Source organism: Pinus tabuliformis, chromosome 4_1 (assembly GCF_031772625.1).
Source record: "Pinus tabuliformis cultivar Carrire ecotype Pingquan chromosome 4_1, CPIR1, whole genome shotgun sequence".
Classification (NCBI taxonomy): domain Eukaryota; kingdom Viridiplantae; phylum Streptophyta; class Pinopsida; order Pinales; family Pinaceae; genus Pinus; species Pinus tabuliformis.
This window is the reverse complement of record NC_142303.1, coordinates 651,429,896-651,444,258: the sequence shown is the minus strand read 5'-3', so window position 1 is coordinate 651,444,258 and position 14,363 is coordinate 651,429,896. Positions and strand designations below refer to the sequence as shown.

Sequence of the window (14,363 nt, the reverse complement as noted above, 5' to 3'; positions counted from 1 at the left end):
CAGCAAGACTTCTGCTGGAAAAAAAATCTTATGCCACAACAAGACTTCTACTGGAAAAAAAATCTTATGCCACAACATTATGTTTTGAAAAAGAAGGCGCTCAAGGGATCTCATATATCATTTCAATATATATATTAATGCAAAAAACTGTTTAAGAAAACAGCGTAATAAAACTCCGCTCCAAGTATACTATCAGATGGCATTTGTAATAAAACTCCGCTCCAAGTTTACATCACTGTCAGATGGCATTTGTATTTGTTTAACAAGATTAAAACTCCGCTCCAAGTATAGCATTTGTATTTTAAACTCCGCTGCTTGGTTACCTCAAGAATTCTTATGCATCACTTTACAAGCTTTCCTTCCTTCGCATGGCATCTTGGTTTCTGGCAAAAAATATGTCAGTCTTCAATAAAAAAACGCAGTCGCATTTTTATAAAAAAAACAGTAACCATTACAGGCTTCAATACTTCAATACGCAGTCTTCAATACATTAATACAACGCAGTCTTCATATCAGACTTCAATAGATATTTCAAGAACGATGAGGTTCAACACGCTTCCCTCTGAAATAAACGATGAGGTTCAACTACAGAGATTTCTTCCCTCTGAATTTGGGATGGACCCAGACCGCATGGAGCACGCTTTGGAACCGGGTAACTCCGTGTTTATTGATAAGAGGAAGGTTCGGCGGGCCATTGAAGCAGCAGGCATTCCTGGACCTTTGAGGACGTAGAGGTTAATGATCTATCACAGCAGATTACATAGTTGTCTCATCACAAAAACATGCAACATTTGTTCCACACACAGCTGGCCGTTACTCAGTCAAACGGTTTCGGAAGGCGCAATGCCCTATTGTTGAACGATGACCAACTCTTTGATGATGCACGGGCGTAACAATGGAAAGAAGTTGATGGCTGTACGAATAGTCAAACATGCTATGGAAATAATTCATCTCCTTACTGATCAGAACCCAATACAGGTTATAGTGGATGCCATCATAAACAGTGGTCCAAGAGATGAGAAGATGCTACTCGAATGGGAACAAATCTCAGGAAAACATACGTTTCTGCAGAGGATTTTCTTGCGGGCATGGAAGATCAACCTTATGAACATCAGGTCGGTATATTTTGAAACCCAAAATAAAAGGAAATAACCGATACATTCATGGAGGGACAGCGTTGGCAGTGTATGCGCAGAGAGGGGCAGGGTTGACAGTGTATTCAGGCAAACGTTATATAAAAAATCCGCAGTCTCCAGGACAGAGGCACGCAGAGAAAACGGATGCGCAGTCTCTCAGGACAGAGGTTTCATGAGGCAGCAGAAACCTGGCAGAGGCAGGAGTTATTTCTGGGACCTGTGCTCTGATACCATGTCAGGCCAGGTTAACTCCAGATATTACTGAGTGCAAGAGACAACTGGTAATTTTATTCTTTAGACAACTATATTTATACATACACAAAACGGATCAGTTCATCTTCTAGATGACTTTCCAGCTTCACCTCATCCGTTTCGGATTAGGTGTCAACATATTATGTCTAACATCAAAGGAAGATATTATAGCTATGGATAATAGATCAAATTCATGGATGTTTAATTTTTTTCCTAATGACTCACACCCAAGTTTCCCATAACCTAGGGGGTTTTTTTGTTTATCAAAATACAATGGTGTTGTGAGGAACTCAATGTAAGACTTGGAAAGGAGTGTTATTTATGGGATTCATAATGCATATAGTGAAAAAAAAAAATTGCTTCTTGCTTATACAATTTCAAATTGGAATGGTGATCCTTAGATGATAGAAAATCCACAACTCATTATATGTTTCATCTTGGTATTGGTAGTTACTTGGTCAAGTAAGAAGTAGAATGTTACCTCATCATCTTTTTGTGAGGATAAATATAGAGGAATAAACTAGCAAAAGAGGAAGCTAGGGAAAATTTTAGGGGTTAATATTCGCAAGTGAGCTAATTTTCCATGTTTTTTTAAAACACTAATTCACCAATCTCCATTTCTTCTAAAAATTATTTGTCAATTTTCTAGTATAAAATTATTTTACCTTAAAGCCAAATTTATAAAAACAATATAAAATAATTTAACATTTTAATTTTTTACAAAAACACCACCAAACATTTTACAATTTGTATATCCATCCTTAAAACTAAGGAAAAAACAATATAATTAATATCTTAGAACATAAGTTCTATAATCTTTCTATAGTGTCTTAAAACATAAGCTCCATAGTTAAGTCTCGAGCATAGATTCCAAAAATAAAAAATAAATTTCTTCTAAATTTTTCTCTAGTTTATTTTGGTTAGATACATGGTTAAATTAGGGCGTATGCTAGTAGAGTGAAGAGATGATTATAGAAATCCTTTACCCATTGAAACATTGATTTAACATGACATACTTACATAACTGATTGTGAATCAAACATACATACATATTTATATATTATTGTGTTCAACTTTATTCTTTATTTGTCCATGCATTAAATACCTAACTTGTATGATCATTTGTATGTAACTATACATTTTACAATTATTACAAAAATATATGATTTAGAAATTTCATATTAAATTACTTTTTAACTATTTAATTATGTTTTAATTATTTTATAAAGGCAATATTGATCCTTATCTATAAACTTTGAACATAAACAAAAACAAGATTACTATAGATATTTCAAAATTGCCTAGTATGTTTTTCAAAATTATTAAATCATTCATTTTTAACAAAAATTGCATAAAAATAAAAAATTATTAAAATATTATTATTATATAATTATATATAAATTATTATTATAATAATTATATTTATATTTATATTTAGTATAAGGGTAATATTATTCACACTACTTGGAAGGAGAACGATGCGCTCTGCTAGGGTTTGCAGGAGCCGCCACAGAAGGACCTGACTAGAGGACGTTGCAGGAGTCAGCGCGAGCAAGGCTGAAGACGACAGGATAAGGAAGAGAATCGGGCAGGAGGGGCAGACCCGATTGCTGCGTTTTTTCACTTATTGGGCCAGGATAACAACAGAGAGACAGGAACTGAGAGGAAATGGAAGAGCCGAAGGGGGGGGGAGAGATCCCCTCCTTCAAGAATGTGGTAACCGGGGAGAACAGCGGGAGTGGAATGAGGCATAATCAGAAGGAAAGCCACGTCCCGGTCATGGGCAATTTATGGCAGAAAAGGATGAAAGGGAAATGTCTACCGCGGGCTCAAAAAAAACCAAGATATGTCATCCCTTGTAATAAGCTGGAGGAATACAACTGTTATATGAAGGACCATGCCCTGATTTGTAAATTCATTGGTTATTGGCCTTCGGAGAAGGAGCTACATCGATGGATTGACCAGAAATGGAAACCTCGAGGTCATATTGATCTGAAATTGGGAGCCAAAGGGTTTTTCACAGCAATCTTCACGAACGTGGAAGACAAGAACAGGATATTTGAAGAAGGACCATATTTTTTGAACAATGCAGGTCTGTTCATGAAATATTGGGAGGAACGATATAGCCCAGATAAGGAAAAGTTGCTGGATGCACCAATCTGGGTCAGACTCTTTGGGTTGCCCGACGAATGCTGGGACCCTGAAATATTAGAAGGAATCGGCAACTCAATCGGGAGTTTTGTTAAGATTGCAGAGGCTACAAAACGGGGTAAGTATAACTCCTTCGCAAGAATCTGTGTCTACATGAATTTGGCGGAACCCCTTCCTGACAGCATTGAGTTGGAATATCATGATGAGGTTTGGCAACAGCCAATAGATTACGAACACATCCCTTTTAGATGCCGAAACTGTCATGAATACGGCCATTTATACAGGAAATGCCCGTTGAACAATGAGGAGGAACCAAAGAAAAGTCAGGAGGAAGTGTCTGGGGGTTTTCAGCAGGTTACAAGAAGACGAAGGCAAAACAAGGAAGGCCCTAGATCGCAACCTCAGGGGAAACCTGCTCAAATGTCAAGCCAGAACAAATTTCAGGTATTACAGGAGGGCAATGAGGATTATGAAATAAATTTAGAGGATGATGAGGATCCTGGGAACATCCCAATGGAAATAGTAAGGGAAGGTAAAGGAAAGGAAATAGACCCAGGAAAAATCGATGGAGAACGAACGGAGGAGCAGCTGGAAGATACCGCAATGCAATCACAAATGGAGGTGGAGAACCAGGCAGAAAATGAGGTTGAGGAAGAGAGAATAATGAAAAGGCTTCTTCAAGAATGGAAATACCTTGACAGAAGATTCATACCTGAAAAACAGAAACAGCTGTATAAGGAAGTATTCCAGAAATATAAGGAGAAAAAAGGGGAGAATATAGTCAAGCAGGTGATGACCGGAAATGATCAGGGGACAGAACTGATGGGACTGGACAGCTCTGGCAAGAACAGTAGAAAGAGGGGTCGTAAGACAATGAGCGAAACCATCCAGACGGTGGGAGAAGAGTTGATCAATTCAGGTAAGGTGATACCTCGAGGTTTCCATTTCAAAAGTTTTAAATGATTGTCATCAGTTGGAATATCAGGGGTTTAAACAGTAAGGGTAAACAAAGGTACATGAAAGACAAGTTGAAAAAAGAGAAACCTAGCATTATGATTTTGCAGGAGACTAAAATATCGGTTCAACAGCTTGAGGGTATTATAGGAAAAAATAATCTTCATTACGAAGTGATGGGGTTGGATGCTATTGGATCTGCAGGAGGTATAGCAATTTTGTGGAACCCTAACGATATCATCCTGGATAGATGGACTAGTATGAGTAGAATCCTTACTGGTCAGGGTAGGATAGTGGGAACCAAGGAGCAGGTTGTTGTTTCAGGGGTTTATGGCCCCCCCTCCTTAGGTGAAAAAGAAAACTTCATAGCAAGCATGAAAGTTATCCGTAGACTGTATCCTGAAGCTGCCTGGATCATAGGGGGTGATTTTAACTTAATCAGGTCCTTGGATGAGAAAAAAGGAGGGGTGAGGAAGGTGGACCAAATCATGGATAGATTCAATGAGACGATAGAGGATTTAAGACTAGTTGACATTCAAACTATCAATGGGATTTTTACCTGGAATAACAGGAGAGGAGGCAAAAACCAAATCGCTTCTAGGCTGGACAGATTCCTAGTTTCAGAAGCTATTATGAATAAAGACATTTTTGTAGAGGCAAAGATTATACCTTCCTTGGGGTCTGATCACTGGCCGATTAGATTAGAGATTGATATCAAAACGAATCGTGGGAGGAGACCAAGGATAATTTTAGGGGCGAATGTTCGCCCTTTGGCGAAATTAAGGGGTTTTAAATTTTTAGTGGGCGAATATTTTGTATCATAGTACATTTTTACAAATCACCTCAAATAGCCCACCTTATTTTAAGGGAGAGGGTAAAAAAGGTAAATTTAGCCCTTGAAATTAGGACTTACAACCTTCCATTCGCCCATTTTCAAGAATAGGTTTTATTTAAGTGAATCCATTCGCCCATTTTCAAGAATAGGTTTTATTTAAGTGAATCCTATGGGCCAAATACCATATTTATAAAAGAGGTATGGTAAATTAATAAAAATATAAATAAATGAGAGGTATGGTAAATAAATAAAACATTTTTTATATTTACTCCGTAAGTCACCTTATATACATGTAATAGTGTAAACAAATAAAAATATAAGTAAAGTGGAGGTATGGTAAATAAATAAAACGTCTTTTTATACTTACTCAAATGGTATGGTAAATAAATAACAATATAAATAAACTAGACATATCGTAAATAAATAAAACCTCTTTTTATATTTAGTCCATAACCCTCGTTCTATTTATGAAGCCTCAAGAAAGAGGTTCTATTTAAGTGAATCCTATGGGCCAAATACCATATTTGTAAAAGAGGTATGGTAAATTAATAAAAATATAAATAAACGAGAGGTATGGTGAACAAATAAAACATTTTTTTATATTTACTCCATAAGTCACCTTATATTTACGAACACTCAAAAAATGGGTCATATTTAGGTGAAACCTGTGGCCAAAATACTATGGGACAAATACCATGGACTAGATTGTTATTAATAGCATGCAAAAAACCATTATTAACCCTAATATTAGAATTAATAAAAATAAAAATGGCACATGGTATTGACCCATGGTATTCACCTGGAATGTAGCCTATTTAAATGGGGGAATTAAACCAGCATGTATCCTATGCTAAGATTCACTAGGACTTTACAAAGTTTTATTATTTAGTGAAAGACTCGCCAAGATCTTACAAGACTTTATAATTGAGTAAAATATTCGCCATGCTTGGTGAGAGATTCGCCAAAAAATTATATATACATATTATATTATCGATAAAATCGCCTTCCATTTTTCCTATATATCATGGAGATTCGCCCATTTATTATATTTATAAATTTAGGGGGGGTTCTTAAAATTTTCCCTGGAGGAGACCTTTCCGGTTTGAATCTTTCTGGTTGAGAGACCCAGAATTCATCAAGAGAATCGAGGAATGGTGGCGACAATCTTCTATGCAAGGTAAAGGAAAAATGCAAACGTTCCAATTAAAACTGAAAGAGCTGAAGGGCAAAATTAAAAAGTGGAACAAAGAAGAGTTTGGAAACATCTTTGAGGATAAACAAAAATTAGAAGGAGAAATGGAAAGCATTCAGCAAAAGATGATAGTGGAAGGCAGGACAGAGGATAGCATCAACAAAGAAGGGGTCATCCTTGGGAAATTAGAAGAAAGACGAAAGCAGGAGGAGGTTCTATGGAGACAGAAATCTCGAATAAAATGGTTAAGAGAGGGAGAACGAAATACTAAATTCTTCCATCAGGCAATGATTAAACATAGACAGAGGAACAGAATCCTATCCATCAAGGATAGGAATGGAAATAGAGCGGTGGAGCAAGAGGAGATTGAACAGGTTCTTGTGGATCACCACAAAGAAATCTTATCTGAACCACAGGTTGATAGATCTAGAGCTATTCAGGAAATCTGCTCGGCCATTCCCAGCCTTGTCACTGAAGACCAAAATAAGGCTCTGATGAGAGCTGCGACCCTCGAGGAGGTAGAAGAGACGGTGAAAGCAATGAAGAAGGGTACTGCCCCGGGACCAGATGGCTTCACAGTAGACTTTTACCAGGCGGGATGGCATTTCTTGGGGGGAGAGATCCTTGATCTGGTTGAAGAATCAAGAAGGAATCAAAAGGTATGGCCGGCTCTCAACGCTACCTTTTTTGCTTTAATTCCTAAAGGTGAAAATTTAGAGGATGCAAATGGCTTTAGACCAATAGCATTGTGCAATGTTATTTACAAGATTGTAACGTCCCTGATAGCTAAGAGATTAAAACCCCTTCTAGACCAGTTAATATCTACAGAACAAACTGGTTTTGTTGAAGGAAGACAGATCCTTGATGGTCTTGTTGTAACTCAGGAAGTTTTGCACTCTCTTAAGGTTAAAAAACAAAAGGGCATGCTGATTAAGCTGGACTTGTCTAAGGCTTATGACAGATTGAATTGGAATTATCTGGGAAAAGTCCTAGAGAGCTTTGGGTTTAATAAGAGGTGGATTGCTTGGATCCATAGTCTGATCTCCTCTCCAAATTTTTCTATCCTGGTCAATGGAACTCCAACGAAAACTTTTAATGCTTCTCGGGGAATTAGACAAGGAGATCCTTTATCCCCTTTTCTGTTCATCCTTGCAGCTGAAGGTTTGGGTCGCTTTATTAAACAAGAAAGAGAGGCAAACAGGTTGAAGGGTCTCAAGCTATGGGGGAATAATTTGCCCTTAACCCACCAACAATTCGTGGATGACATTATGCTTTTTGGAGAACCAACAGTCAAAGAAGTCAGACATATCAGAAGAATTCTGGATTTATTCGCGGAGGCATCTGGCCTGGAAATCAATAGAGACAAATCTTGTATCTTCATATTCAACACAATAGATCAGGTAAGAACCCATCTCACCAGACTTTTGGGTTTTAGAAGAGGGGAATTACCTACGAGGTATTTAGGTAATCTTCTAGACCTCACCTCTAAAAAGATGAAAAATTGGCAGGGTGTCTTGGATAAATTGAACGCAAAGGTAGCAAACTGGGCCTTCAGAGCCTTAAACATTGCAGGTAGAATAGTCTTGGTGAAATCTGTCTTGCAAGCTATCCCAATTTATTCTCTCTCGATAATGGCCGCTCCTTTAGGGGTTTGTGCTAAAATCAGAGAAATCATAAGGAACTTCATCTGGAGAGGGTCTGACCAAAAAAAGAAGTGGGCTCTTGTATCTTGGGAACAGTTAACGGAGAGAAAGGAGAAAGGTGGTTTGGGGCTGAGAGACCCTGAAACTCTCAACAGGGTCCTGGGAGCCAAGTTGTGGTGGAGGTGGCTCAGGGGGGGCAATGATCTGTGGAAGAACATATGGAAGACTAAATATAACATGCCTGATTCAACGTTAGAGATCCTAAGGCAACAGGAAACGCCTAAAGGTTCTTCTATTTGGGACCTGGCTCGCCAGAACCGGGATCTGGTGGAAAAACATGCTTTCTGGGAGATCCGTGGAGGAGCAGAGGCAAACTTTTGGGAAGATAGGTGGCAACAGAGAGAAAGACTGAGTAGAATCCAAGATCTTAATCAAATCCGAGCCAGAATAGAAGGAAACAGGACTTGTGTTAGAGACTATTGGAAAGTTCATACTGTGGAAGAAGGGTGGAGAGTTTGGATTGATCCAGTGGAATGGGACAGGGAGATTGAACAAGACCTGCAAGACAAATACAAAAAAGAAGTTGGATCCAGGAAAATCAGAGCTCGTGATGGCCAAGATATCCTTAGGTGGGGGAATTCCATGAAAGGCCTGTTTACCACCAAAGAAGCTTATTACTTATTTGATCCTCAGAATGGGGATGTTGGAAACCTGGATTGGAAAGTTGTATGGGAAAATAATTGGTGGCCAAAAGTCTCTATATTCATATGGTTGGCTGCAAAAAATAAGATCCTAACCTGGGATAGAATCCAGAAAAAGGGCTTCAATGGGCCATCGATATGCTGTCTCTGCAATAAGGAGGGGGAGACCAGAGATCATCTTCTGATTAAATGTCCGTATTCTAAGAATCTGTGGGTGAATATTAAGCAGACCTTCAATAAACCAGGATTTGTCATCAGTGATTTTAATGAATTGGTCTTCAAATGGAATAAGGAAGTCTTCCAATGCAAGGTCGTTAAAAGAGCCTGGAATCTTATTCCGGGGTTTGTTATGTGGATGATCTGGAAGGAGAGAAACCGGAGGATTTTCCAGAATTTGTCAAAGGATCCGGAGACAATCTGGGTAAAAGCTGTAGAGCTCATGCGGGAAACAGTTCTGGTGGAAAGATGGTACGAGGATGATTGGAAGACAAATCAGGAGGAACAAGAAATTCTGATTAAGTTAAACTTAAAACTGGAGATGGTCCATCACAAGCTATCCGTCCCTCAGGACATGAGGAGCCCGAGCCCTGACAAATTCAGTTATCCCAGGGATACCTTTGTTAAGTTAAATTTCGATGGGGCTTCGAAAGGAAACCCAGGAGAAGCAGGCTTCGGAGGCATCTTCAGAGATAGTAATAAACAGGTCAGATGGATATTCGCAGAAGGGGGAGGAGAGATGACTAATAATGAAGCTGAATTCTGGGCCCTCCATCAAGGATTAAGGATTGCAGTTAGAAATGGTTATCCTAACCTGGAAATCGCGGGAGATTCTCAGATTGCAGTGGACATGGTGAGGAAATTAAATAATGGCAAGAGCTGGGAAAAAGCCACCAGCAGTTGGCGTACTGCGGGTATCGTTCAGGATATTGCAGTTCTCTTAAAAAAGATTGAGTATAAGGTAGTAAATCATGTCCGCAGGAAAGGTAACCAGGCGGCTGATTACCTGGCCAATTGGGGCAGCAGAGGGAGGGGTAACAGGATTGACCAACAATGGAAGGCTGTGTGTGGAAACAGCGAGTGGAAAGAGTTGGCTGGGATCATTAACTCGGATTATGACCAAGCCACGTAAGCACCTTGTCGGATCATTGAGCTGGCATGAACAAAGGACGTGGAGATCCCGGTTTTTGATCAATGATCAATCGGGGAAGCTTAATGAAATGATGGTTGAGTACAGAGCTGTACTATGGCAGTGTGCGAAGGTAATGGCACTCGATCTTGCTCAGGGTGAGATCATTAATTTATGTATTTTCAGTGGAGGGGATGGTGGGCTGTCAGAAGCCTCGATAACAAACATTAACCAAGGAATAATTACCATTAATATTGCCAACCGAGCTAGCAACTGGCGGCATTCGTTCGCCGGTGATAAACGGTATGAGGAGGTCAAAAATCCTATTTATATCAAGATCGGGGAAGGCGATCGGACATCTGGTTGTTTCCAAATTGGGAGAGGAGTGATTAGGGTGTTGGAGAGCCGTCTGGCCTGGATTGAGCGCGTGGAATATCAGAGACCTCCCAGTAAAGGAAGCGGGCGAATTATGGAGACCAGGCAGCGGACCAAGGAGACTGAGGAACATCAAAGGGTGGCGACGGAGACGCAGGAACAGAAAGGGAAGGGCATAGCCCAGGATAGCCCCCCGACGGAGATTTGGGAAATTGAAGATGAGTCGGAGGAGGAACTTCCGCTGGGTGGTGATGGAGGGTGGTCGGTCACGCAGAAAAGGGCTGCTGCTGAGGGACAGCACCAGCAGTGTGAAGGGTTCTCTGAGCCGAAGGGGAAGAAGGAGCGGAGCCCGGGGCTGAGGAACCGTGCGAGAAACCCTGTTGAGGAAACGGAGGCGAGCAGAAAAAGAGGATGGGGCCAGAGGAAGAGGACGCAGGGGGAAGGTGAGAGTTCGGGGCGGAAGTTGAATCCTGAGAAAAAGACAAGGCAAACAGTGAATTATAGACTCAGACGGGCGGAAAGAGCGTTCCAGAGGGAGTCCAATCCCGTTGTTCGAAGAGTTATGCAGTTTATGGAGGAGGAGTCCCTCCAGAACCAGTCCGCTGACGAAATGGAAGAATGGGAGTCTCTGCTCCACGACCCTGGTCATACTAGGGGGCGAAGGACGCTCTTTAAACAGTCACTGCACATTTACTGGGTGATGAAGGGGTTACTGGCGAAGGCGCTCGAGCAGGTGGCAAAAGAGATGGTGGAGCTGGTCAAGGGAGACCCGGACCTGCGCAGAGAGCTTAGCTTCATTCGTGTTGCTATGGAGCGACAAGAGGAAAAGATGGAGGCTATGCATCAACTGCTGAAGAGCATGCAACGAGATGATGCGGGAGGAACAAGTCAACAACCTGACATGGATACTGCCTGATCTAAGATATGCTGGAAAATCTTCACTGCCTTTTTAGCTGTAGTTTTTTGAGATTCTTAGAGAAAGATACTTGTTTTTTGCAGATCAATAGCATTAGGAACTCTAATGACTGTTTAGTAATTTTGGCTAAGATTCTGAGACTGTGGGCCTTTTATTTTTGGGCGGCTACCAGAAACTATAGGTGGTTTATCACCCGGTTTCCCCAAGTGGGCGGGTTCTCTATACTTTCCTGATGATATGTAAAGTTCTAATTTCTATCGAGTAATAGAATGGGTTCCACCTTAGCTTACAAAAAAAAATAAAAAAAATTATTCACACTACTTACCTAATATGGCCTCAATTTTCACAACCTTGGAATTCATGGTTGCTTTTATAGAAGTCGTCTAACAAGGCAGAGGAATAGCCTGGACGGCTAAAAGTGACCAGAATCCGGGCAAAGTGCTTGAATCTTGTTTTTGATGATGGAAATGGATTCAACACCATCAAAAACGTCTAGGACACCTAAAATTTTGAAGTTTAACAACTATAACTTGGATTTACAAAAATCCTTGTCGAATTTTCTCTAAATATAATAGAAATTTCCATAATTTTCCAAGCAATTCCTCCACGTCGTTAGACTACTACACAACTTGGATGTCCTAGAATTCATTATTGCTTCATTGTGGGATTATAAATGTTCCACGTGGAAATCAATGAAAGCCTCAAATAGTGAAACAAAGTATTATGAATGGAATGTAAAACCCAAAAGATTCGTAATCGGTTAAATATTCATCATTATCTAATCTTCACTGTTAAGTGAAGCACGTCTTACTATATGGTATAAAATATAAGAAATATTATTAAATTATTGTTTTATGAATTAATGATTTTGGTCGGTTTCATCGTACAGTTTGGTTGGGTTTTATGTTAAGAGTATGTGTTTTTAGTCAAAAGTTTAAATTTCAAAGAAGAATAAGGTAACATGTAGTGTTAATAAAATTTAAAAAGAAATTATAGGTTTTAATTTCTAATATTAAAATTCAATCTAAACTTTGGTATTAAAAAAAACGTAGAATCCAATAGACACTTCTTATTTTACATAGATTACAAATTGAAACAGCGTGTCTCACAGAAGCAACAAGGTTGGGGAAATTAACCGAGAATAAAGGAAGATTAATCCGCATAAAGGTGAGCTCTACTGATCATAAGCACAACATACTTAGTAAAACCTCAAGTCTAAAAGGAACGGGAATATTCATAGATGAAGATCTCATTCCAGAAGATCAAGCAGAATTAAGAAAGGAGGTTCAAAAGGTAAAAGAAGCTAGAAAGGAAGGAAAATGGGCAATAATCAGAAATAGAAAAGCCTTTATTCGGGACAAAAACCAAAAAGATAGTAATCAATAGCAATTAAACATGCTCCGGATCCTTTCTTGGAACTGTCGGGGCTTCCCATGGAACAAAGGCCCCAAGCTAAGTTGGATCTCAAATGATGTTGATATTATTTTGCTTGTTGAAACTTGGGAGCACGAAGAATCTAAGGTCCCTAACATAGATGGCTTTACGCTATGGTCTACATGGAACAAGCGATCCTCTCGTAGAGGCATTGGGGGAATAGCTTGTTACATTAAGAAGAACATCTCCCCCTATGTTAGGCTTTATAAAAACGACCCTTACAACCAATTTAGTTGGATAGAGATCAGAGACATTAATAATAAAAAGTCCTACATAGCAATATGTTATTTCCCCCCCATTAATTCTAACTTCTATAAGAAGAAGAATCTAGATAAAACTAACCCTTACAATAGTTTAGAGAACGATATTTCTAGCCTAAGGAATGATGGTAATATCCTTTTAATAGGTGACTTCAATGCCCTAACTTCAAGTAACCAAGCTATTGTTTTAAGCAATCGTTCCAACCCTAATCCTCTTTGGTTAGACGAAGACCCTACCCTGGCTAGTAGGTACAAAAGGAGCTCTGAAGACCTCGGGGAAAATTTGTTTGGGTCAGAGCTTGTCAAGCTCTGTAGTGCTCAGGATCTCATAATTTGCAACGGTCTAAAAAAGTGGCCCAATTCCAGCAAGATGACCTGCATCCATGGACTTGGTAGCAGCGTAGTAGACTACGTTATTTCCGATCTTCCTTTATACAACGAAATGATAAACTTTGACATCTTAAACGACCACGAGCCTGACTCCGATCATAGGCCTTTACTTATAACCCTCAATTTTGTCATGCATAGAGTCCCCATAGAAAATAATACTTACAACCAAAAGAACTTAATATTTGATAAAAATAAAAAGGACCTCTTTCTAAATGAATTAAAAACTAACTTGCCTCCTTTATCTAGTATAGATAACATAGAAGACCTATATCATAATTTTACTACAACCCTCTCATATTCTATTAAAAAGTTCTCAATTGAAGTCTCAAATAATAAAAGAAATAGCAAAACCAATCCTTGGTATGACAAAGATTGTAAGAATGCGAGGAGAGCAATTAAGGAAGCTGTTGATGATTCTCTTAAAATGGACAAGATAAGAATATACAAAGCCCTAATTAAAAGGAAAAAGAGACAATACATTCGTCAAAGACAGGAGAATCTCTCTCTAAGAAAAAAATAATAATAACTTTTTATAGTTAATAAAATTAAAAAAAAATTATAAATATTAATTCCTAAATTCGTTTATATATATATAATTAATATTTTTCAAAAAAAATAACAATATTAATATAAAATAATTTTTTTAAAAAATAAAGTTTTCCTGAATAAAAAAATGTTATAAGTTTATTTTAAATAAACTGAATTTAATGGTGAAAAGTGATGTTCAAGTCTTTCTTTCTGATACACTTCAAATCTCATTACCTTTAATCTATTCGATGGAATATGGCTAACTTAATTTATGTAGCTTGCTTTTGCATTTTTGTTCAATAATAAATATTTTATTTTTTATTTAAATAATAAAAGCCTTTTCCTATATTAGAAATAATTTTAAATATTTATTTTTCAAGACTTTTTTTTTTAATTTCATTTTAAAATAAAAGAATGAAAAATTATTTTAAACCCAGAAGTGTATAAGATGTGATTAGAATATTCATATA

At 38.5% G+C, this 14,363-nt stretch overlaps 1 protein-coding gene across 1 annotated transcript; it reads left to right on the top strand.

The window, feature by feature from the left end:
* Positions 1-6,516: 6,516 nt before the first annotated feature.
* LOC149177749 (uncharacterized) lies at positions 6,517-9,993 on the top strand. Its single transcript, XM_089421872.1, has one exon. It carries the CDS (start codon positions 6,517-6,519, stop codon positions 9,991-9,993), a length of 3,477 nt encoding a protein of 1,158 aa, XP_089277998.1.
* Positions 9,994-14,363: the final 4,370 nt, after the last annotated feature.